Below are 25,056 nucleotides of genomic sequence, written 5' to 3'. Positions count from 1 at the left end.
TCTGATATGTGGGTGTGGGGTTTCCCCACATCAGCAAGCAATTCTCTGATACCAGCTGTGTGTCCCACAATTCTATCAACTCTGATGCTATCTACCTGGAGACAGAATCAGATTCCACAGGTTAAGGGCTCAGTCCTATAAGACTACTCCACCTCCTCCAACTTTAGATGCCAGTCAGAAGCCCAGGTTGTCACCTGTGTTTCTGGCTCACTGGCTACAGGCTGGGGGTTCCAATGATTCCCTTCTTGGGTTGATTAATTTGCTAGAGCAGCTCACAGAACTCAGAGAAACTATTTCTTTACTAGATCACCGGTTTATTGTTAAGAGGATATTACTCAGGAACAGCCAGGTGGAAGAGATGCATAGCATCAGGGACAGAGACAGGGCTTATGGTTTCCACATCTTCTCCCAGCACCGGGGCACCACTCTCCCCAGATTGCCACATGTTCATCAACATGGAAGCTCTCTGAAACCTGCCTTTTTGGGTTTTAATAGAGGCTTCCCCGTAGAGGCACCATTGATTAAATCACTGACCTCTGGTGACTGATTCAACCTCCAGTTCCCCCTCCCTCTCCAGGGGTGGAGGTCGAGTAGGACTGAAAGTTCCAACCCTCTAATCATGTGGTTGGTTCTCCTGGCAACCAGCCCTCATCCTTAGTTGCATTCTTTTTAATTTTTTAAATGTTTACTTATTTTTGAGAGAGAGAGAGAGGCAGAGAGAGAGAGGGAGACACAGAATCTGAAGCAGGCTCCAGGCTCTGAGCTGTCAGCACAGAGCCCGATGTGGGGTCGAACTCACAGAGCATGAGATCATGACCTGAACCAAAGTTGGATGCTTAACCCACAGAGCCACCCAGGCGCCCCTCGATTAGTTGCATTCTAAAAGCCACCTCATTCATGTAACCAGAGACATCTTTATTGCTCTCATCACAGAGAATTCCAAGAGTGTTAGGAACTCTGTGCCAGAAGCTGAGCAAAGACCAAATACATATTTATTATAAATTACAATATCACTTGGAATAAGTGACTTATTATATGCACCTTCAGTTAGATAATGAGAGTAGCAACAAACTACTGACAGTAGCACCTGAAGTGATGCAACTGATGCACCACTAGAGAACAGAAAATAAGCCAAATTTAATGATAAATGTCATTACCAGGAAAATCCCAAATTGCCAAGTAGAGACCGCTGCTGGAGGTGGCCTGTGCATTTAATCTGATTGTTCTTCAGACTCTGTCAGTACAAAAAAACCTTACTACAGCAGACATGAGTGGTTCATTAAAGAGAAACTTGCAGGTGTAATTTCTCTTCTAGTGTTCCATTGGATCCATTGGATGACGCTATCTTTCCTGTCCAGTGCTTTAATAGTCATGTTTTTAAATTTATTCTAAATTTATTTAAAAATTTTAATTTATGGATTGGGAATGAAGTTGAGGATGGTTGAGAAGAAAAAGATTATGCACATAAAGGAAGATACACTGTACCACTATTCTGAGGTTTTCTCAGATTTCTCCAGGAAAAACAACATTCCCTTCTGCTGGGCCCTCAAACATCCTTATCTATTTCAAGTAGAGTACCTAAAGTCTACTACATGGCAAGAGAGTTGTGTACAGTGACTGTTCTCAAATAGAATGAGTTCCCTGAGGGCACGGGTCAGATTTTACTCTTGTGCACAGTTAATCATGGTGCTGAGCACATAGCAGGGACTTGCGGATTGCTTCAGAACATGTCCCACTACCTAAAATGGAAACACGCTCCCCTTTGAGACTTTAATATCTATACCTAATAGATCTGATTAGCTTTCTGCAGAAGTAGGAGAGCCAAAAAGAAGACTGGGATATAGTCCAAAGACCAATTGTGACATTGGGTGTAATTTCATTAACATGGGGTTGGAATGTAATGTATTTGAATAATTTGTTTTAGCACTCTGTTTAGGGCAAGAAGTAGAAGGGTAACCTTAGCTGGAAATAAGGAAACAGCTAAAGACAGTTGATGGCAGTGCCCATTCAAACCCCATCCAATGGAGTTATGGCTAAGCAGATACAAAATTATCATCTCATTGGTAAGATTATCCCCATAGTAGGGGATTATCCCTATAGCAGGGGATTATTTCTATACTAGGATTATACTTTTCTAGTGGTTAGCCCAATAGAGGACGGTTTTCATGTCATGACATGACAATACTTTAAAATTTATGTCACACATAGGGAAAGAAAGCAATTGAAAAGAGATGGGAAAAAAAAAGGTTTCCTACATGATACTACCTAAACTGAAAGACCTATCAAGAATAAGAAGGATAAATCAAGTCTCCAACTTCTGATTTTAGGCTTATTAAGCAACCATCTAGCAATATGTCTTCCTGTGTGGCTTGCCTAAGAGTGTTGAACTGCAATTTTGCAAATATGTATAATGCATTCCATTTCTAAATTCAGTAATAGGAAAAACAAAATGCATCAAGAAGATGTTGAGGCCAGGTCAAGTCATTGGACTCTTTGGAATTAGAATATATAAATTCTGAAAACATGGTTAATTTAGCAGTGGTCCAGGTACTAGGCCTTCTGGTAAACACTGCAACATTGTTGAGCTTTCTTTTTTTACCCAATTCACAAAGTCCTGGAGCCACCAGGTCATGTACTTTTCTGCCAGCAACTTTGACTCCTTCTACTCCTACCCTTTGCTCCATCTAATCTGCTAATCTTCAAACCCAGAGCAATCCAATTGTTTGTGTTCTTGAACCTGTGTTCTGGTTGAAGACTGTACCTAGGAAGAAATTTCCATAACCTAGTTGAATGGTGGTATGAGAAATTTATGACTCAGCTTCAGTTGGTTTTCAGCACCACTGGGCAATCCTTTTTAAAAATTTGACTAATTAGGGGTACCTGGCTGGCTCAGTCAGAAGAGCATGTGACTCCTAATCTCAGGGTTTTGAGTTCAAGTCTGCCAAATGTGGGGCATATAAGTTACTTAAAAAAAATTTTTTTTGTGACAAAATACATAAAATTTACCACTTTAATCATTTTTAAGTGTACAGTTCAGCAGTTATGAAACATATCTCTACAACTTTTCTTTTAATTTTATTAATTTAAAAATTTTTTAAAATATTTTATTTATTTTTGAGACAGAGAGACAGAGTGTGAGCAGGGGAGGGGCAGAGAGAGAGGGAGACACAGAAATGGAAGTAGGCTCCAGGCTCTGCCACCATTCTACTTTGTTTTTATGAATTTGACTACTTTAGATACCTCATTTAAGAAGAATCATATAGTATTTGTTTTCTAGTGACTGGCTTATTTAACATAATGTCCTCAAGGAGGTTCACCTACATTACAGCATGTGACAGGATAGATTTCCTTCCTTTTTAAGGTTGAATAATATTCCACTGTATTGTTAAAAAGAAAATCACAGGACCCAGATGGAGTCACTTATGTTAAGGCCCCACATCAGCAAACCAAGACTTAATACATAACCTGACTGCAGTTTCAATCTTCCCAGGAATGTAACCTTTAAACTGTCAACATGGAACTTCCTGGTCAGCATGAGGAAATTTATTGCCAGGCCCCTTCCATTCCCCTTAGGAGGATGACCTTGCTTAAAACAATGTGTTCTTTGCTAATAATTTTCTTTTCTTCACTCCCTTTCCTTTTCCAGGCTCGAAAGAACTTTTTTTTTAAGCTGTACTTATTTTGAGAGAGTGAGAGCATGCATGCACATGGGAGAGTGGGGGAGGGGCAGAGAGAGAGAGAGGGAGAGAGAGAGAATCCCAAACAGGCTCCACAGTGTCAGCACAGAGCCTGACGTGGGGCTCGATCTCATGAACCATGACATGATTTGAGCCAAAATTAAGAGTCAGATGCTTAACCAACTGAGCCACCCAGGCCCCCCAGAGCTCCCTTCTATTTGCTAGATTGGATGCTGCTGGATCTTTTAAATTACTCAGCTGCCTTTTTGTCCTTTAATAGTATGTCTATACCACATTTTTTTTTTAATTTTTTTTTTCAACGTTTTTTATTTATTTTTGGGACAGAGAGAGGCAGAGCATGAACAGGGGAGGGGCAGAGAGAGAGGGAGACACAGAATAGGAAACAGGCTCCAGGCTCCGAGCCACCAGCCCAGAGCCTGACGCGGGGCTCGAACTCACGGACCGCGAGATCGTGACCTGGCTGAAGTCGGACGCTTAACCGACTGCGCCACCCAGGCGCCCCTATACCACATTTTATCTATTTATCCACTGATGGGCATTTGGGCTGCTTCTGCCTCTTTACATTATAGATAATGCTGATTCGAACATGGGTGGGACGGTCTTCCTGTGTTTCAGTTCTCTCTCCCATTCTCTGAGGTGGTAACTGCTCTTCACACCTGAACCCCATCTACCATCTCCTTCATGCCCAGCAGATGGCTTTGCCCTTTGCTTCCGAGGGAAAGCTGAGGTTCGCTCAAGTTCTCCTGACTCGCAAACTTAGCTCCATCTATACCCACCCTGACTTCTGCTACAGGAGTTATCACCTCGGGCTACTCTCATCATGGCTCTGTGCCTGCTTCTGGATGGTGAGCTCTCTGAGGTCCCTCATCTCATACTCCCCATGACAGCGTCCAATATACAGCAAAAACAGTATTGAGTTTAACCTCAGCATAAAAAAGGAGCCCCTTCCCTTATGTGGAATCTAAAAAACAAAAGAAATGAATAAACAAAAAAATAGAAAGAGAGATATACAATACATACGTAAATGAAGAGAACAAACTGGTAGTTGCCAGAGGAGAGGGTAGTGGGGGGATGGGCAAAATAGATGAAGAGGATTAAGGGGTACAAACTTCCAATTGTAAAACAAGTCACAGAGATGAAAAGCACAGCATAGGGAATATAGACAATAATATTGTAATAACCATGTATGATGACAGCTGGTGACCACACTTACCCTGGTGAACACGGACTAATGCATACAATTATCAGCTCACTATATGAATTTCACTGAAATTAATATAACATTGTACATGTCAACTGTACTCCAGTAATAAGAGAAAAAGGAGGACCCTTGAGTGGTCTCTCCCAGATGGACCTCCATACATACCAGTTCTTGTGACTCCTTCAAGCTCAGTGCTCCTACGTGAATTACTACCTGATCAAGCCTGCAAAGGAGAAAACAAGCTGCATCACTTGGGAGTTTAGAGTAACACAGAAGGGCTGCACTATCCTGCTTTGTGCTGTCTCACTAATCCTGGAAGTCGGCTAATGCCTCACTAATCTCAATCTCAAAGCCATTAAATTCTATAGTGGTCTATTTAAAACTAATCTAATAAAGGATTAAAAAAAAAAGAATGTCCAGGAAATAAAATTTAAGGTCCAACGAAGCAGAATTTTGAAACCAATAACCGATTAATCGATATTTTTTTAAAATATAATTTATTGTCAAATTGGTTACCATACAACACCCAGTGCTCATCCCAACAAGTGCCCTCCTCCCTGCCCATCATCCTCTTTCCCCTCTCCCCCACCCCCATCTACCCTTAGTTTGTTCTCAGTCCTTAAGAGTCTATTATGGTTTGCCTCCCTCACTCTCTGTAACTTTTTTTCCCCCTTCCCCTCCCCCATGGTCTTCTGTTAAGTTTCTCAAGATCCACGTATGAGTGAAAATATATGGTTATCTTTCTCTCCCTGGCTTATTTCACTCAGCATAATGCCTTCCAGTTCCATTCACATTGCTGCAAATGGCCAGATTTCATTCTTTCTCATTGCCAAGTAGTATTCCATTGTATATATAAACCACGTCTTCTTTATCCATTTGTCAGTTGATGGACATTTAGGCTCTTTCCATAATTTGGCTATTGTTGAAAGTGTTGCTATAAACATTGGGGTACGTGTGCCCCTATGCATCAGCACTCCTGCATCCTTTGGGTAGATTCCTAGCAGCAGGGCTATTGCTGGGTCATAGGCTAGTTCTATTTTTAATTTTTTGAGGAACCTCCACACTGTTTTCCAGAGAGGCTACACCAGTTGAACTCCCACCAGCAGTGCAAGAGGGTTCCCATTTCTCCACATCATCGCCAGTGTCTATAGTCTCCTGATTTGTTCATTTTAGCCACTCTGACCAGCGCGATTGATACTTGAATACTATCTTTGATGAAGCGCTGTTTTAGATGGTGTATTTGATGGTGATAGGTGCCTGGAGATAGGTGTAAAATTGAGACATTTTTTGGTTGGAGATAAAAATAAAGAGGTTCTTCAAAGAGTACAGCCAGGAACCAGCCATATGAGAAATGAATTCACTGCATAAAGCTTTTCCCTGTCTTGTAAGTCCTCAGAATTTGGCCTCTTATAAGAAAGGTTTCCTCTGAGACCCCAATATTCATCTTCGGAGGTGCTCCATGTGACCCCGTGGGCGGAGGCCACAGTGAGACGGGTGTCCTCAGGGAGGGTTAATAAAACTCAGCTGTGAGGCCAGTCATCCCAGTGACTCTTCTGAGGGCTTCTGAATGACTCATGTGCCATCCTCAGGGGATGGAGACACCACATTCTTGTTTAGGCCCGATCAGTGAGTCCTCAGCGATTCTTGACTTGTTAGGTCTCAGGTGAAATGGGCCTCACTAAAGAGGTGATGTGATCAGGTTTGCATTTTTATAGGAAAAGCCCTCGAAAAGAAGGGAAGGCTGACTGATGTGCTCTACTCTTACCAGTAGCTTGTCCGCATGACCTCCTCAAACCTTTCACACCCCTTCTCCTGGCCTAGGTTAAAACAAGTCACACATTCCTTCCTCCCTTCTATCCTGCTATTAGTTGCTGCTAGAAAAAACCACCCTGTGGCTTTGATACCAACTCGTAATTTCCCAATGCAGGAGAACAAGGCTCCAGAAAGCCTTCTGGTCATCACGACGGACTTCCCTTCCAATTCCCTGCAATGGCTACTTCAAATCTGGACTACTCTCAAGCTCTATATTCCAGCCCAACTCCTTGTTCCTGGCAGATGTCTTCACTTCCAATACACCAGAAATAAAGATGTTTCATACACAGACTGCCCCCCTTCTCCTTCTCTGTGCCTCTACACTTAGTTACCTCCCCATCTATGCTTTCCTCCTAGCTTCGTGGCTGTCCTCTACCGTTGTCTACTTTTGGTTTTATCTCAAGCCCCGCGTGCCCCCAGACCTTCCCATCAAAGGTAGCAGCTGTCTTCTCTTTGTTAATCTTTTCTCCCATAACGGTGTCTTTTTGGCAGAGAAACATGCGCAGAACTACCCTGCTTTACAACAAATTACCCTTCTTTTAATCTTGCTTCTTCCTCCCTAATCTACTACTCCATCTCTCCTTCCCTTCACCAGAAAACGTTTGGAGAATGGGCTGCACTCATGGCCCCCACCTCCGCACACCTGCTGCCTTCTACACCTCACTGCGGTCTGCTTCTGTTTCAACAACCCCACTGGCTCTGCTCTGAGGTCATTGGTCACAGTTACTGCAAACCAAGCGGTCTTCTCAGCCCTCCATCTACTGACTTTCACAACATCCAATATTTATAACAAATGTGGTAACACAGCATCTACTGCCAAGAATTACAATGAATTCCTATGTAACACTCGGTACTGTGTGCCAGCCACCGTCTCAATCCTCGCCACCATCTTAGAAGACATGTACTTTTATTCCTATTTCATAGGTGAAACACAGGGCGGTTAAAGGACTTGAGTTCAGAAGGCTAGTAAGAGACAGAACCAGGACCCAAACTCAGGCAGTCTGGCTGCACAGTCCCCACTCCTAATTATTGTGCTACATTGGCGTGCTCTGAAACTATTCTTCCTTAAGTGGTGGGATTCACCCCTGACCTCTCTCCTGCCCTTCTGAGGGCTTTCTGTCTTTGTCCCCTTCACTTTCTCCCCATTTCTGGTGCTTTTCTTAATATTGATCTTTAACTTTCCTCTTTTTTGTGTCCATGGTCTTTAATCTGTTTGGGCCTGCTGGAATTTGGGCCCAAATCTGACTGGGAATGAGCTGAAAGCTGATGGATCAACAGGAAACGTGTATGCGGACATGCATTCAGACTTGGCATGTAGCATCAGAGTACTCAAGGTGTTCTGAAGTCACTTAAGGATCCCCAAGGAGGTCATGGGCTTCACTCTGAAAACCTCTGCTCCAGGGTCACTTGGGACTTACCTCCAATCTTTGCCACCACCTAAGGCAACATCAATCATTGCCTTCTTTGACCCCTGCTTATGCTGGTTATCACAAGGATCAGTGTTAAATTTCGTGATTGGACATCTCCATTGGATGACAAGCAACCTGAAGGCAGGGACTCTGTTTCATCTCCCCAGTGCCAGCACAGTGCATCACACATGACAAATAAAGCTTGGTTAACTGAGTGTGCTTACTGAATGGATCCTGTCCTATTTGCTTACCATGGCATGAATGGAGCATTAGAACAAAAATATATCATTACACTGAAGTTTAGAAAATGTAGAAAGTTCCCTAAGACTACAAAAGGAAGCACCACAGAGAGCATGCTGAGTCGCATGCACAGAAAAGATGTAAGGCAGCCAGGGCTGATATAAGCATCAGGCACCCATCCTGAGAGGAGTTGTTCAGAAGAGCCAGGGGACAGCAGAGTCTGTCACCAGCCCCACTCCCTCTTATCCCCTCAGTCCAAGGACAGGTAACCCTTATAGACAGTAAGGGGCAGCTTCCAGATGGATCCTCTGGGAGACAGGTGGGCCGTGCAGTCTGCCTGCTTCCACCTAGAGAGGAGGGGCGCTCCTCTGCCTCAGTGCCTCGCTGAAGTGCCCGGATCCCCATGCCTCAAGCCTGACCTCTGACCAGAAGGTGGGAGACTGTGTCATCAGAAAAGAGCAGTACTCCACACAGCTCTCTGCAAGAGACCCTTTATCCTGGTGACACCACTCACTTGTTCCGCCCTTTTGTCATCCACTCCTCTGCGACCTGGCGTCGCTCTGAGACGCTCAGGGACAGGCCTTCTCCCGTTGTGCCATTCACTGTTCCAAACAGAGAGTCAGTCAGTGGGGCCAACCAATTCCTTTTGCTCCTCCAACAGCAACACTGGAAACGCAGGGTCAGAACTCCCTGCTTACGAGGGAGGGACATGGGGAAAGATCAGAGGATGGAATCTGGGAGGGGGAATGCCATGTTTCCATTTTTATCTAAGACTCTGTCTTTTTTCTATCTTCACCTTGGCCAAAGCAGCGGGAAGGCTAATTTATGACTTGTAATTACAAATCTGTCCTTGCTATCAGAACAGATAGCAAGTATTTGAATGGAGACTGTCCTCATTTTAGGCAAATTTTGGGCAAAACTCCCCAGTTCTATTATTTGGGCTTGATTGGCAGGAAGATCAACACCATCCAGAGCTGGGATGTCATGGGCATCACACATGGGAGTTACTTATGAGGATAGTGGTGCATACTGCGTATCTAAAACGACCTCAGTCTACAGTTTAACATGATGGCAGCACTCTAGGACAATTTTTAAATGGTAATTCATAATTAAACACCAAGGATATTAATATTTCTTGAATAAGCACTCTTACATACTCACTTATTCTCACAGCAACCCTGCAAAGTACAAATGATTTTTGTCATTTACAGATGAAAAAATGAGGCTCTGAATCACTAAGTAATCTAAGTTTGAATCCAGATCTGTATGTTTCCAAAACTTGCCATGCTAATACAATAATCTCTTAATGGACCACAGAAAGTATGCAAACAGCACTAGGATACATTACAGGAGCCTAAGGCATATGGCAGCACTTCGGATCACCAAACACTGAGCACTCAGGTGGGGTAGAGAAGGGGAGTGAGAGTAGGAAAGAGTGTTTTTCCCACTCCTTTGGGGTCTTAAGAAATTTCAAACATGCTCTACTAGTAGGGATGTTCCGACTTTTTCCCTACACCCAGGGGACATCTGTGGCCTTTCGATGAGTAAGAATCTGTCTTCCTCACCACAGCTTGGAGCTGTAGGGCGGACACCAAGTGGTTCTGTAATCAGGTTCTGGTTTTAATGTGTGGCCTGCACACCTTTTCACAGAAGTTTTAACCTCCTTTGATTCTGACCTTATGCTTCCAGTTTTTAAGGGGCCCCTGTTGGTAGAGCAGTAGCTCAGGAGAAAGACGTAGTGTCCAGTCTATGGAGTCAAGCACCCAGAACACAACACAAGGGGTAACTCAACCAGAGGTAAGCATAGTTCTCAGGCCTGAAATATTCAGGGTCTGACTTTTTAATTTCCACCGTCTCTGAAATGAATGAGGGTAACTGCTGGACCTGTGATTCCCTTGTGTGCTGCATGTCGAGTCTTTCTACATTTACCATATGAAAGGTCTGGTTGAGGTCAGAATAAAGCCCATTCTTAAGACAGAGAAGTCTGGATTTTGCTGTTACTCTACCATTTCTTGGTTCAGTGCGTTAGGCACCCTGAATAATATATCTGAGTCATAGATTTTCCTCCTTAAGTGGGGATAAAAATAATACCTTATCTGTTTTGAAGGTACACCACCAAATTAGATAATCTCTTGAGATGCCTTCCACATCTAAAACTGATGAGTCCACAGATTCACAAATTTTATTTAGCTTAGCCAGTAACCTATGGCACAAGACACTGTGACCTCCTACTAGTAACCAGGTAAGAGCTACTCTCTAAGGATTTGGCTAGAGATGTATAGAGAAATCTCTAAAGATGACTCACCGAAAATATTCTTCACTCCCTGTTCTTCCACAAGATAGTCCACGTACTGACCAATGACTGAAAAGTTGATTTCTCTAAAGGACACAGGAAAAAAAAAAAAGAAGAAATGCATATTAAGACTTTTTTAGAATATTATTCAACCAACCCTCAAATCTATAAACTGCTCCCTTTTGTTAATAGTTATTAAAAGTCCACCCGGCCAGTGTGTAAAACTGTTAACCTGCTCTAAATAATGCCTGAGTTTTTCCTTGTTTTTTGAGTGATTTCTCTAGTTGTTCACATATGCTTCACTTATGTGAGCAACACATCACTTATTTATCAGCAAAGGCTTTACATTTAAATATCCCCACAAGTAATATTTAAAAAGTAATTACTTAGTAAGCTTTTGCCCTTTTGGGGAAGAACAAATGGTTGAAGCCGTGGTGAAATGAGAATTTAACATTCCATTTGGTGAGAGGCAATCATCTTTTAGGCTTACAAGATAGGAAAATTCGATCTTAATATTTAAGAATTTTAGCACTTAATATTTGTGACAGCAAATTAAGCTTCAATTGTATTTGCTAGTTTTACATCAAACAGGATTAACATCGGAGAGGAACTTGGCTGTCACTGCCTCTCAAAGCACGGTCTGTGGAAGAGTAGCACAGGCATCTGGGGTCTGTAAGAAATGCAGAGTCCCAGTCCTCACACAGTCCTCCCCAGTCAAAATCCGCATGGGAATAAGATTCCCTTGTGATCTGCATGCATGCACTGGGCAGTCTGAAGAGCAATGACCCTGTAAGGATCTGATGCTTAAGGCAATAAGGGCTCTTTTCCTTAAAAATCATACTGATTTTAAAATCTAGAAACAGATTTACACACATCATATAAAGTGACGTGTTCTCAATCAAAGTGCAGGTGAAGATGATGGGGGCTAGAGAATGAAAATTCAAAGGAAAACTGTGCTATGGCTAGCAGGTGTTAAATGCCACAGAACCCATGGTTACACAGCCAAGAACAAAAAGTGCTAGTTGGCTTCCATTTACATTTTTGTCAATGGGGACCAGAAAATCTCAGTTTAATTTTAACCTTGTTAACATCCTTTTCATCTTTGCTTATTGTATTCCTTACCACATGAAAACAAAACAAAAAAATCTGATGCATAAAGAAAACAAAGACATCAAAGGATATTTATCAAAGATAATAGAAACACTAGAGATAACAGCAAAGAACGCACAGGCAGTCACTATCCACAACATGCAAATGACAACTAATCAGAGCCAGTCAACTGGGAAAGTGTGCTTTAAAGCAGTTCTAAGGCCCCGAGGGGAGCAGACTCCCTCCATAATGGCATAATGGCTCACGAGCACAGCCTCAGAACATTGCTGCCCCTGCCCCCCTTGCTCAAATACCAAATCCTGGCCTCTCAGTCTTGCTGAGCAGGGGGGGCTCCCTCAATACAGCACAAGAACAAATTTAGGTTGTTCTCACCTAAAGGGAGAATGGGTGAGTTATCTGCCTAGACAATCCATCTCAATACCCTCATTTAGGTCAGCTTGACCTGTTCAACTGGGAATATCTATGTTCCTGCCACTTGGAACCTGCTTCTGGCTGCTTCCATCGGCCCTCCGCCACTTGGGATAAGCTCTGAGATGCAGGAAAATCAGTAGTGGCTTTGTCTGTGCATGGCTAACCCTGATTTTGACCAGTAGTGCTCATCTACCAATGCAAGCAACCAGCAAATAGCTCTGGCAGACCTAGGGAACTTCCAAATCAGACTGGAAGCTGGAAAGAAATCTGGTGGGCAACCGTCCATGTTGGAATCACAGACTCAAACACAGTGGCTCCTGTACACTTTCACTGAGGTCTTGACAGCTCCCCAATCCCATCCTGGCCACGTACTGAAGACCACCTAGAGCAGGCCTGGCTTTGTCACCAAGGAGGAGCCCGTAGAGCTCCAGATTGTCAGGGGCCGGTAGGTACTGTACTTTGATGTGCATTCTTTTGGTTTAGTCTAATGCTTCTTCATTTGGAAAGGGAGGCTGAAGAGCTTGTTTCCATTTTCAGAAATACTTAAGGAGAGAAACTGATTTAGTCTGTTAGGGTGTGTGTGTGTGTCCCCAGAATGGACTCTAAACTCAGCAGGGACCCACACTGCCAAGTGGGCCTCTAATGGCCAGTCTAGTACACGTGCTCAGCACCCTACCTGGCTCCAATGAAATGCTCAATCATTATTGCTGTTACTACTCCTCATGACAAAACCCAGAAACACCTCACACCCTCAGCGAAGTTCACATCCCTACTTACATATTTACTTTTAAGAGAGACAGAGAGAGAGACAGACAAGAGTACAAACTGGGGAGGGGCAGAGAAACCGGGAGACACAGAGTCTGAAGCAGGCTGCAGGCTCTGAGCTATCAGCACAGAGCCCAACGCAGGCCTCAAACTCTCCAACAGAGAGATCATGACCTGAGGTGAAGTCTGATGCCGAACTGACTGAGCCACCCAAACACCCCAAGAATCATTTTGTAAATTGTTTATGCTCACCCTGCAGGCTACAGCAAGGACTTCCAGAAGGCAGGCCTGTGCCTTTTATACCTCACAATCCCTAGTCTGTGCCTGGCATAGTGCAGTGACTCAATGATGGTGGAACACCCGTGATCGCTGTCTTAAAAGCAGCTTATCCCCACACCCGCAGGATACATTTAAACCTATAACGTTAACTGAATAAAGGAGAAACTAGTATATAAATAACTAGACCATTGAGAAAACATGATAAAGGCTATGACTGAATCAAAAAGTATATGGGATGGGGCGCCTGGGTGGCTCAGGTCATGATCTCACGGCTTGTGGGTTCGAGCCGGCGTTGGGCTCTGTGCTGACAGAGCCTGGAGCTCTTCAGCTCAGAGCCTGGAGCCTGCTTCAGATTCTGTGTCTCCTTCTCTCTCTGCTCCTTCCCTGCTCTCACTCTGTCTCTCTCAAAAATAAATAAAACATTAAAAAAAGTTTTTTTAAGTATACAGGGGTTTAGAAGAGGGACTAATTATTCTAATCAGGGAGGCTGGGAACAGAGACTTCGAGGAGGAGGTGGATCTGGAATAAACAGGATGAAGTCTTGCACTCCTCCCTCCCTTGGCCCTTCTCTTTCCAGGGAGTTGGCTGCACCCTTTGACAAATGTAGGCCAGTACATGAGGCCCATGATTCCTCTCCTCTTTCAGTGGACTCCATACTATTTTAGGGCTTCAGTGGGTAGTGCTTCCATCTACACTGACCCCCTTCTCACTACTCCTTTAGGCCTTGCTGGATGGGAGCTACAATTATACTAGGGTTAGGGATGCTATGGGTGATACATTTTCTAGCCCCTCAAGAAAGCGGCTTGTTGGGGCGCCTGGGTGGCTCAGTTGGTTAAGGATCCGGCTCTTGGTTTCAGCTTAGGCCATGATCTCATGGTTCCTGAGTTCAAACCCCACATTGGGCTCCAAGATGACTGCACAGAGGTGCTTGGGATTCTCTGCCTCTCTATGCCCCTCCCGTTTGCACATGTGTGCTCTTTCTGTCTCTCTCTCAAAATAAACTTAAAAAAATGAAAGAAAGAAAGCAGTTTGTTGCTTTTCATAAAATGCTCCTAAAATCCTCTTAGAGAGAGAGAGGTGGAAAAGAGATGGCTCCTAAATGTTTTGACCTTCACAACATTAAACATTTATTTTCTTGTTTAAAAAAATGACTTTGAGGGGGGCCTGGGTGGCTCAGTCAGTTAAGTGACCAACTTTGGCTCAGGTCATAATTTCATGAGGCTTGTGAGTTTGAGCCCCACATGGGGCTCTGTGCTGACAACTCAGAGCCTAGAGCCTGCTTCCGATTCTCTCTCTCTCAAAAACTAAACACTAAAAAAAAATGACTTTGAGAAGGCAGAAGATCTAATAAGGCCAGGCCTGCATTTTTTTAAATTCTTTATTTTTGAAAGACAGACAGTGAGACAGAGTGCAAGTGGGGGAGAGACAGAGAGACAGGGAGACCCAGAACCCGAAGTGGGATCCAAGCTCTGAGCTGTCAGCACAGAGCCCAACGTGGGGCTCGAACTCATGAACTGTGAGATCATGACCTAAGCTGAAGTTGGACGCTTAACCAACTGAGCCACCCAGGTGCCTCCAGGCCTGCATTTCTGAACAGCATTAATGGCTGGGAAGAGCAGAGGCTGTCCCCTTTGGAGGCACAGAAGCTCCCCCCCCCCCCCCAAAACCAACTCAGGGATTTCAGATCTCTGCAGCCCTTGGCTCAGTGGCTCCAGTCACAAGTGAACCCAGTGAAATTACCCAGAGCTGTTACCATATTTGTCACAAAAGCATCCCAACAGCAGGGCTAAGGTGGGAACAGGATGAGAATCCTCTCTGGCAACTTTACTCCCTTCTCTGGTTTCCCACCCTACTCTCTCTCTGTGTGAAGTGTGGGTTTATGTAAATTGCTGCAGGCACCGGCTCAGCCAGGAGGAAGTCACCAGCAGTAATGGAAACAGTAAGACTGGATGATTCTTATCCCCACTGGATGGCCATTTGGGGCCTGTTGCTCAAGGAAGTGAGAAGTGGCACAAGCCAGTTCACTTCCAAAGGCTGGCTTTCCATTGCGTGTGTCTTCCCTCACGAGCCCCAAGAACACATCTCACTGCTGGCCACCTCAGGGTTGTATGATCCAGAACCAAACGCCAGCCTTGTTGAAGTCACTCCCCGATTTAACTCCAATTTAATACCTTAATTTCAATTCCCAGGGGTTCAGATTCTTTGCCTTGGGCCCATGAGTTTCTTTTCATAAAAGTGCTTAACTTTCTTCATACTGTAGAAGCTCTGTCATTTATATTTGAAAGTACACACCATAAAAAAGGGAAGAAGAACCTACGTAGGATCTCTTTGGATGTTATCACTCTTATTAGTTTGATACTTTTCTATTTGCAAATACATAATAAAGCATTTTCTCAAATAAATATGGTCATATTTATTGGTACTATAAATATGTACCAAAATGGTACTATATATAGTACCAAATATGGTGCTATATTTTCACTTAGCATGCCAAATCGAATATTTCCCCACATCTTTAGATATTCTGTTACTAGACTGGCTATGCAGCATTTCATTGTATGAATGAACAGATTAACTTAGCTAATCCTCTAGCCTTGGACATTTAGTGCACCTGTAGACTATGTAAGAGGACAGAATGTTTATCCGATTATTTTTGCCACCAGTCACGGCCCTGAGTGGGTGCAGTTTGAAACCGTATGTAGACTGTATCTCTTCTCTTAGGGGAGAAGGATAACAGAATTCATTTCAAGTGGCTTTTCAGAGAAAAATCTCTATTGCTGTTCATTTCCTCTCCTGGTGTATGACACTAAGTGAAAGGTTCCCTTTATTTGAGAATACAGAATCAAAGGGGCAGGTCATGAGCATGCCTGTCAGAATATCTGATATTCTTTTTTTTTTGGCCTTTTACATATAACTCTCAGTATTCAAAACCAGATGAAAGTTATGTGTGCTTTTGGCAAAATAACTACTTGGCTACTTCAAAACTCCTTCAGCAGGGAAGTATTCAGGGACCATAATTGTCCTGCCTTGCCAGAAAACATTCTGTTCTGAGAATTTGGGTCATGTAGTCTGTCAACACAGTTAAGAAAACAATACTCTACACAATTCCAACTCCAGCGGTCCAGGCCCTTTCGGACTGGGGTAACAGGTCTGTTTTTACCAGAGGGTGATGTGAGGATTCCTGTGATGAAGCTAAAGGCATTCTGGGGAGGAAATAGTCTTTTTCTTGACATTTTGGCCAATGTGAAATGGACTTTCTGTTCTAAACATTGTACTGGCCCAAGGGAAGGAGTGACTTCTCGAAACAACTAAGGAAAACGAACGTCTTCTACTCTTGTGTAGAAAAAGATGAGAACTGAGGTGGGTAGAGAAAGACCTTTCTCTCCAGTGACACGGCTAGGGGCAGTGTGTTAACCTTTAGGATCTTGGTCTCATCAACTGTACAAACAACATTGTAGTTCTCTCCCAGATTAAATTGGAACATGTACAGGGCACTGGGTAGTTCAGTTGGTTGGCTGAGCGTCTGACTCAATTTCAGCTCAGGTCATGATTGAGCCCTGCATTGGGCTCTTTCCTAAGCGTGAAGCCTCCTTGGGATTCTCTCTCTCTCTCTCTCTCTCTCTCTCTCTCTCTCTCTCTCTCTCTTTCTGCCCCTCCCCTGATCATGCTATCTCTCTCTTCCCCAGAATAAACATTAAAAAAAATTGGAACATGTACATTAAAATGCCCGACATGATGACTGACACCTAGTATTTAGCTCATCAGTGTTAGCTTCTTTTCCTAGTGAAATAACAAAATGTACCATTCACTGTGCTACAGGCTGAAGACAGAATGATGAATAAAAAACACGCTCAGTCTTTGTGGATTGCCTGGTACTCAATAAATATCTATGGAATAAGGTGAAGCAGCTGCAAGCCTGGAGGGAGAGACAGGTAAATGAGTACCTTAAAAGGCATGCACAGGCTGATGTAATGTGTAAAGATGTACACAGGCTGACGTGGAATCCCAGGGGAAGGACTCTATCATTCTTTTTATGCAAAATGGGGAAGAAGCACCAGAGGATGGTTTTGATGGATGAGTAGAAGTGCTCACGTGGAGTAGAGGGAGGAGGGGAGGATGGTGGTAGAAAAAGGCAGAGGAAACAGAATGAGTAAAGGCACTGAAGGAAAAAACTATGAGGTGTTTGGGGGACCAGAAATGTAGCAGGAGAGGTATCCAAGAGAGTCTGAGCTTGAACTTATATCAGTTCATCTCGGACTTTAATGTGCTAAAGAATCATCCAGGGATAGTTAAAAGGCCTGTCCTGATTCACTTGGTATGTAGTAGGGCCTGAGATTCTGCATTCCTAGCAAGTTCCCATGTGATGTAGAGCAAATAGTCTGTGGATAAGCAGTAAGGCTTAAACAAAAGGGAGTCAGCAGAGATTCTTAAAGAGGACGTAATCAGATTTATTTATGAGGAAGCTCACTGTGCTACAGTGTGCAGGCTGGACTGGGGTTACAGGTGCTTTTACACATTCTTACGGGACCACTGCAGTATCCCTCATGACATAACACCAGAGAAGACTCTTTGAATTTTAAGGGGCTTTGGAGAGGATATAGCTGAACTCCCTCTCTTTACAGAATATGAAAGAGAACTTTTAACATGTGACAAGACCTCCTTGGGGTCAGACAGCTAGTTGGTGGTAAAGCTGGGGGGGGGTCAAGAACACAGACATTCTAACTAAAACCCACCTAACCATGTTCTTTCTGAGAACTTCCCCATTCCATAACTTTAACTTACATTCAGCATTGAATCAGAGTATTTCTTAGACTTATGAAGAAAAAAGGATGCAGGGAAGAGTTCTTTTTCAACCACTCTCACTCATGGAGGCTGTGGCTTACTTTATGAGCCAGGTTAGGGAAACACCCATGATGTCAGGTCATCAGGCAGAATTTCCAGGTATTTGATTCCACATGACCCTTTTTTTTAATCTCCTGGAAACATGTCAGAAGTTCACATTCCCCTGTAGGCAAGTAGGCAAATGCCCACCTGTCCTTGGTGGGTGCTCCAATCTTGCCTTATACCTACAGGAAAGCTTGGATGGGGCAGGCAGAAGACGACAGTGGAACTAATATAACTTATATGCTTACTATGTGCTATGCCCTGACATACATTTTAATTTTTTTTTAAGTTTATGTATTTATTTTGAGGGAGAGAGTGACAGTGAGCACAAGCAGGGGGAGGGGCAGAAAGAGAGGGAGAGACAGAATCCCAAGCAGGCTCCGAGCTATCAGCCAGAGCCCCACACGAGGCTCAAACTCACAAACCCTGAGGTCATCACCTGAGCCAAAATCAAGAGTCGGAACTTAACCAACTAAGCCACCCATGCTCTCCTTAATTTAACTTAATTCCTAAAAATTTTTTTTCTTTTTAGTTTATTTTTTTGAGAGGGAGAGCATACACATGTAAGCGAGCAGGGAAGGGCAGAGGGAGAGAAAGAATCCCAAGTAAGCTCTACACTGTCAGAACAAAGCCTGATGTAGGGCTCAATTTCACAAACTGTGAGTTTACAACCTGGGCTGAAACCAAGAGCTGGACACCTAACTGAATGAGCCACCCAGGCACTCCCAATTTCACACATCAGGAAAGTGAAGGTTCTAGAAAGGAAAAGAATTGAAGAAGAGGAAGAAATAGAGAAATGGAGACAGCAGGGCCAGAGATACTGGGGAGTAGAGAAGGATCCAGAAAAGCAGAGTCCTTTATCTCTAATACATGGGGCTTGGTGTCCTGGGAAAACAGTGGAATGGGGAGGAAGAACGCATTGACACTCTCAGTGAGTCCCAAATGAACAAATGAGACTGTTCAAGAGGTCCCTTCTAGGCTGAGGGGTCTGATGAAAAAGGTTAAAGCAGCATCAACCAGTAGTCGTGTTCTGAGCTTGCAAACAGGATCCTAGTCAATAACAGGAAGTGAATCCTGCCTGCTCATGCAGTCACATGATTTATCTGTTTTATGGGGCCAACAGTGGCTAACACACAAAGAGCTGACTTCAGTCTTTCTTCGAACTTGTGGAAATGGAGAAGCAACAGAAAAAAACTGCTATGAATCACTGAGTAATCTAAATGCCATCTCAGCAAGAATTCGATTTAGACCTAGTTAAAGACATGATTTTTCAGGAAACTGAGAAGATGGAGGTTTTGAACTCCAATGATCTGAGGGAAAACTGTGATATGGCCAGCTCTGAATGAGAATACAAAGTCCTAAGAAATTTCACCTTTTTTAAAGGGGAAGGGTTAAGGTTTACAAATTCAGCAACATAAGACCAAAAAAATAAAATGCCGTGCATAAAGATATCTTAAATGCCCCATCATCTTTTCATCCCCATCTGATGCCACAACAGTGGTTCAAACAAACTTATTGACCTAAGTGCATAGTGACCCTGTGCTGAGCACCATCATATGGATGACCTCACTTGAACACCTGTAAGTCCACCATGCAGGTGAATTACCATTGCATTTTATAGAGAAAGAAAGGAGAAGCTTTAAGAATCCAGAATTTTGACTGTTTTTGGCAGACTGACCCCTTTAACAGGTCAAAAGCATTTAGATCCAGGTGGATAAATCCCTTTTTGGTTAATGCCAACGTCTGGGGAGGAGTTACACGTTGCATGTGGACACCTACGGCACGTGACCGTTATCTGCTAGGACCGAGCAAAGGGCCTGCCATAACATTCATCTAGGAGCTAAAATACTTGTTTGGGTAAGGAGTAAGGAGCTCTCAGCAATCATCTGTTGTTACCTCGAAATCCTGCAGGCTGCCAACATTTAACCAATGCTGAAATGTGATTACAAACATACTAAGGGGTCCACCTTGCAGCTAACTTCCCCACTTTCCTCAAGGGAGGGCATTTTAATCACCTGGGGTGGAATCATGCAGCTTTCCAGGGACAGGATCTAGAGGGGCCAGGTCAGTGCTAATAGCAAATCCTGCTAAAATGAGATTCTCCTCATCCAGTTCCACTGGCCTTATTTGGGAAAGCCAGGGCTCTGATGAAATTCAAAGAGAATTTACTATTCTGGAGCTACAGATGCTGGGAGAAAGGCAAGATGCCACATTGTACCTTCTCTCTTCCTGTTCAGTCTGTGACACAGAGACCTCTTCTCTGACTTGGGGTCAGAGACCATGCGGGGGGGAGGGGGTGACTGACAGAAGCTGCCATTTGGCAACAGTACCACAGAGGTGCACAGTCTAAGTGACTGCTAGTGTAGAGGATTTCTGTCTATGTTGCTGGAATGAGAACAGATCCCCTTAGGTCCCAAGTGATAGTTACCCATGCTCTGTCATTGGCGTGATGGTTGCAGCAACAAGACCTTGAAGTTTCTTCTTCTGGGAGGCCATTGAGCTGCTGAAAAATGTCTGCAAAACATACAATATAATTCCTCTCCTTCTTCAAGGAATGCTAATTAATGATCAAACTCCCAGGCAAAGTCCATTCCCAGTTTAAAATTGTGAAAAATGCTTACAAGTACACAAACACACAGAGCAAATGAAGAGAATGTAAAATGTAGAGCTTAATTTTGCAGACAAGGAGATTATTTTTAAAGACAGGAGCGGGGGGGGGGGTGGGGTGACAAGTGTTCCAGGAAAATACTATCAGAAAGGCCTCCCACTTTGTCTATACAGGTGATTCAGGCAGCCTGAAACCTCACAGAGAGGGGGTACATGACAGCAGGCCCAAGAAAGAACATCAATTTAACTCAAGGAGATCATATATCTATCTATCTATCTTTCTCCTGACCATATTTCAATTTAAGTAATAGTAATTTTAAACATATATAACATAAAACATATGTATAAAATTACATATATTATCCTATATATTATATACATAATGTATTATATATAATATATATTTTTATATATAATATATATTTATATATATTATGTATTATATATAACATATATACATTTTATATATAATACATTACATATATAAAATATATAACATGTAATATATAATATACAATTATAATATACAATATATAATATACAATATACAATGTATTATATATATTATATTTATATTATAACCTATAACTTATATATGTAATTATATAATATATAATTATATAAATAATAATTACAATTATATACCATATAATATATAATACATAGTTATAATATATGTAATATATAATATATGATAATATATATCATATACAATTATAATACATAATATATACAATAATATATAATATATAATATAAATAATATATCGTATATACATAAATACTATTACTTAAATTGACATATGGCCAGGAGAAAAGAGACATTCTTTTGTTTTTCCATATCTTCATTCTTTTAAGGAGAAGCTCACCTAAAACCAGCACTTACAGTCTTAAGGCTTCTGTGTGATCTACTTAACGATCTTCAGATTTACCTATGTTTGAAAATTCTAATTTTGACTAGTTTTGCCCTGTTTTCCTAGCTCTAGTAGACCATGTACACTGTATCATAATTGTTTATTCATCTCTCCCCCACTAGACCAAGCTCCCTAGGACGGGGAATACATTTCATTTGCCTTTGCTTTTCCTGCACTGAGTTACCTGGTAAGACATCTTGTGTTCAATTAAAAAGTGATGAATATGTAGGTAATTGAATGAGGTGTTCAAATTGTAGCTGGATAATGACTTCCACAGACAGGGTGATCATGGCTGAGAAAATCAACCTGACCCCACTTATGTGGGGCAAAAGGATCCCTCCCCATCTGGCAGAGAATACACCTGTCTGCACCAGTGTAAAAAAGCCAAGAGGCTGTCGAAAACAGCCAATGAGAGGCAAGAGAGTATCGTGGTTAATAGCTTGGATTCCACAGGCTGACTGCCTGGCTCAACTCTCAGCTTTTCCATTTACCTAGTTACAGAACTGTTATTATTTTTTGAGCTGTAAAACACAAAAATGCGAAGCCATGAATGCAAAGTCTTAAAAATTGAAGAAGAAAATAAAATATAACCAAATAGTATTTGGTGACAATTAGACAAAACATGGTTGGCTTAGAGCAAACACAGTGATGTCTATAGGTAATGGACAAGTTGGGGGTATATTACAGGTCTGAGGTAACTGGCACATTAAAAAGCCCAGTGTCCACTATACTTAAAGTTGACTCACACAACGTAACAATTATCAACTGTTTCATTTTGTTTGCTCTTTATAACTGTTAACCTCATTTCCCCAAATAGGAGCATAAACTTTACAGATTACAAAGATCATATCTTTTACTTTTTCTGTCTCCCCCAAGAGTTCTGGCTCAGGTGAGCCCTTCAAGCCAGAAACAGGACAAAACAAAGACAAAGACATGAAAGGGCACACTGTGGCAAAATTTACTGCTTTTATAGGAAGCCAACGTGATCCCTCCCCTTACAGATACGTCCCTAGCAAGACTTGCTCCTGAAATTAAGCCCAAATCTTTCAGGTAGTTTTGTTCTGTATTGAAGGGCAATAAAGGGGAACCTTACATGATATACAGGATACTAGGATTTTTCTGCCTTGTCCTAGTTTGAAGATGAGACCAAAATCCTGTTGGGCATTTTGAGACAAATGTAATCACCTGGCCCATGGGGAAAACACAAGGCCAATAACATAGGCCCATCTATCCCAGAGGAATGTCTGTGCATTAAAGGAGATGGACGCTATGCCTGCTGCGTATCTCCACCGGGCACTCCTGCAAGCATTGAACTCAGGACACCTCAGACTAAACCTGCCACCTGTCCCCTATGATTGCTTCCTTTAGTCCTTACAGTGGAAGAGGTGGAGCGTCAGCTCTGGAGTCAGACATCATGAGTCTGCATCCTGGCTCCACCAGTTCCCAGTGGGGTGAGCCTGGAAGTGTTATTTACCTTCTCTGTGCTTCGGTGTTCACTCCTGTCAATAACAGTAGTCATATTTCATAGGTTGTTGAGAATTAAATGAATTCTTGTAGAGTGATTAACAACGGCGCCCGGCACATAGCAAGTACAGTATGAAGTCGCACCAGATGGCTACAGGACATTAGCAAGTATTCTTGCCTCTTATCTTCCTTCCCTGCCCCCTTACTGCCTCTCTCATAACTTACCCTTTATTACCTCTTATCTAGACCAACGGGCACAACCCCAGGTCTAAGAGGCCCAAAGGGACTCAAGAAGGCTCAAATGATAACAGTCTCGAGCTAGGATCAGCACCAAAAGTCTAATTCAAACAGTGCTAGGCTGTTCACACTAGACTTCTGTATTCTGAGCTTTTAGTTACATTTATTTCACACTTAGGGCAGTTACAGATACTCTTAGGATCATCAGAAGCTTGGATGGGTAGTTTTATATATGGCTTTGATTGAAAGAAACAAAATTGAGTGCATGTAAATGCAATTTGGTTACAAAATCTCAAAAACATAGAACCTGTAGGGATGTGGGGTCAGAGTCAGGAATTCCTACCTTAATCCCCACTCTCCTCCTCTAATCCACATAGGCTTCCAGGTTAATCTCCTGGAAGCACAGACATTTCTAAGCCTGCCTTGGCCCATCTCAGAAAATGCTAATGACTTCCCCCGGCTTCAGGAGAAATGCCAAACGTCCTGGTCCAGGGCTCTGTATAAATCTCTTCATGCCTGAAGGGCACTAGCTCAAGTGTTCCCTGTTGCTCCTACCCACCTTCTCCCATCTGGCCTGCTTCCTTTGGTTTTCCCATCTGGAATGACTATCTCCCACTTCAGCCCCTTGAGTCTAGACAACTTTTAAAACTCACTGTACAAGTTAAAGAACATTCCCTGATCTCAAGAGGAAGACAATTTCTTACTCCTCAAAATTCCCTCAAACACCTGCTTTTCCTTAAAAATGTTACATGTTATTAGCAGGGTGGTTTTGGCTCCTCTTCCACAGCATCAGCCACCAGGGAGCAGGAACAGCTTCAAAAAAATCTGTCTCTGCACGAAGCAGTACACGAAAAGACCAAAATTTGCTGACTTTGTGAATGCTGAATTTCCAGGAAGAGATGGGGGCAAAAGATCACAAAAACTGTAATAGGTAACGATTGATATTTTGTACATTCAAATTTTAAATAAACTTGTTAACGTCAAGCTTTGGCATTCTTTGTAGCTTGTATCAAAAGCAAGTGGTTAGAATGTTCTCCACCCTAGGGCTCAATGCGAATTTAGAATGTTAATAGAGATGCTGGAGAGAGGGTATTACTCTTGAAATCTTGTATCTCTATCCACCAACACCTAGTACAAAGAATTCAAGTCAAATCCTCGGAAAAGGGCAAAGTTAAAAAAAAAAATCTCTGGGCGAGACGGAGGATGCAACTCTGGGCATGGTGATGACTCGAGAAATACGCGCAAAAGAAGAAAAGAAATGGAGAAACGAAAGAAACAAAACCAAAACGCAGAAACATAACCAAGTTCCCATAAAATGAAGTCATTGGGTCAAATGCAATGATAAAGTCTGTTCCACTCCACAGCTGACTCAGCTCACTGAAGGGTCCTTGGAGAAGGCTATGCAGTCCGGAAAGAATCCAGGGGAGTGGTCCCTCTGCAGACCCCTGCCCCAGGACTGGAGCGTGTCGCTTTCGCACTTCCTCTAGCCCCACGTCCCAGCTTTTCTGCCTTCCCCTCTCCTCCGGGCCTTCCCCTCTCCTCCGGGCCGTCCCCGTCCCCCCCCCCCCGCCCTCCTGCCCCCATCCCCGGGTGGGCTGCAGGTTTCCCTCCGCCCGTCCGCCCCGCGCGGACCGCGCTCACGGGATAAGCCCGGGTCCGCCTCGGTCGCGTGTGGGCCGCCGCCGCCGCCGCTGCTGCCGCTCGCCGCAGTGCCGCGCGCCGCCCCGCGCCCC

At 43.1% G+C, this 25,056-nt stretch overlaps 1 protein-coding gene across 5 annotated transcripts in view; it reads right to left on the bottom strand.

Annotated features, from left to right (window-relative positions):
- Window positions 1-25,056, bottom strand: part of NPL (N-acetylneuraminate pyruvate lyase) — a 37,943-nt gene that overhangs the window by 12,267 nt on the left and 620 nt on the right. For 3 of the 5 annotated variants that reach the window (XM_040446539.1, XM_040446541.1, XM_040446543.1), the window contains exons 1-5: window positions 24,965-25,039; window positions 20,531-20,616; window positions 10,666-10,739; window positions 8,875-8,962; window positions 5,065-5,122 (exon numbers count right to left, since the gene is read on the bottom strand). In XM_040446539.1, the coding sequence (XP_040302473.1) occupies window positions 5,065-5,122; window positions 8,875-8,962; window positions 10,666-10,739; window positions 20,531-20,598 (288 nt within the window). In that variant the 5' untranslated portion in view covers window positions 20,599-20,616; window positions 24,965-25,039. Of the gene's footprint in view, window positions 1-5,064; window positions 5,123-8,874; window positions 8,963-10,665; window positions 10,740-17,020; window positions 17,135-20,530; window positions 20,617-24,964; window positions 25,040-25,056 lie in introns of those variants that run through there. The other 2 variants (XM_040446540.1, XM_040446542.1) reach the window with 2 other exon arrangements.

This window comes from Herpailurus yagouaroundi, unplaced genomic scaffold, assembly GCF_014898765.1.
Source record: "Herpailurus yagouaroundi ecotype Mexico unplaced genomic scaffold, PumYag 195, whole genome shotgun sequence".
NCBI classification, from domain to species: domain Eukaryota; kingdom Metazoa; phylum Chordata; class Mammalia; order Carnivora; family Felidae; genus Herpailurus; species Herpailurus yagouaroundi.
Note: the sequence above shows the minus strand (reverse complement) of the source record. Positions and strands in the feature narration are given on the sequence as shown.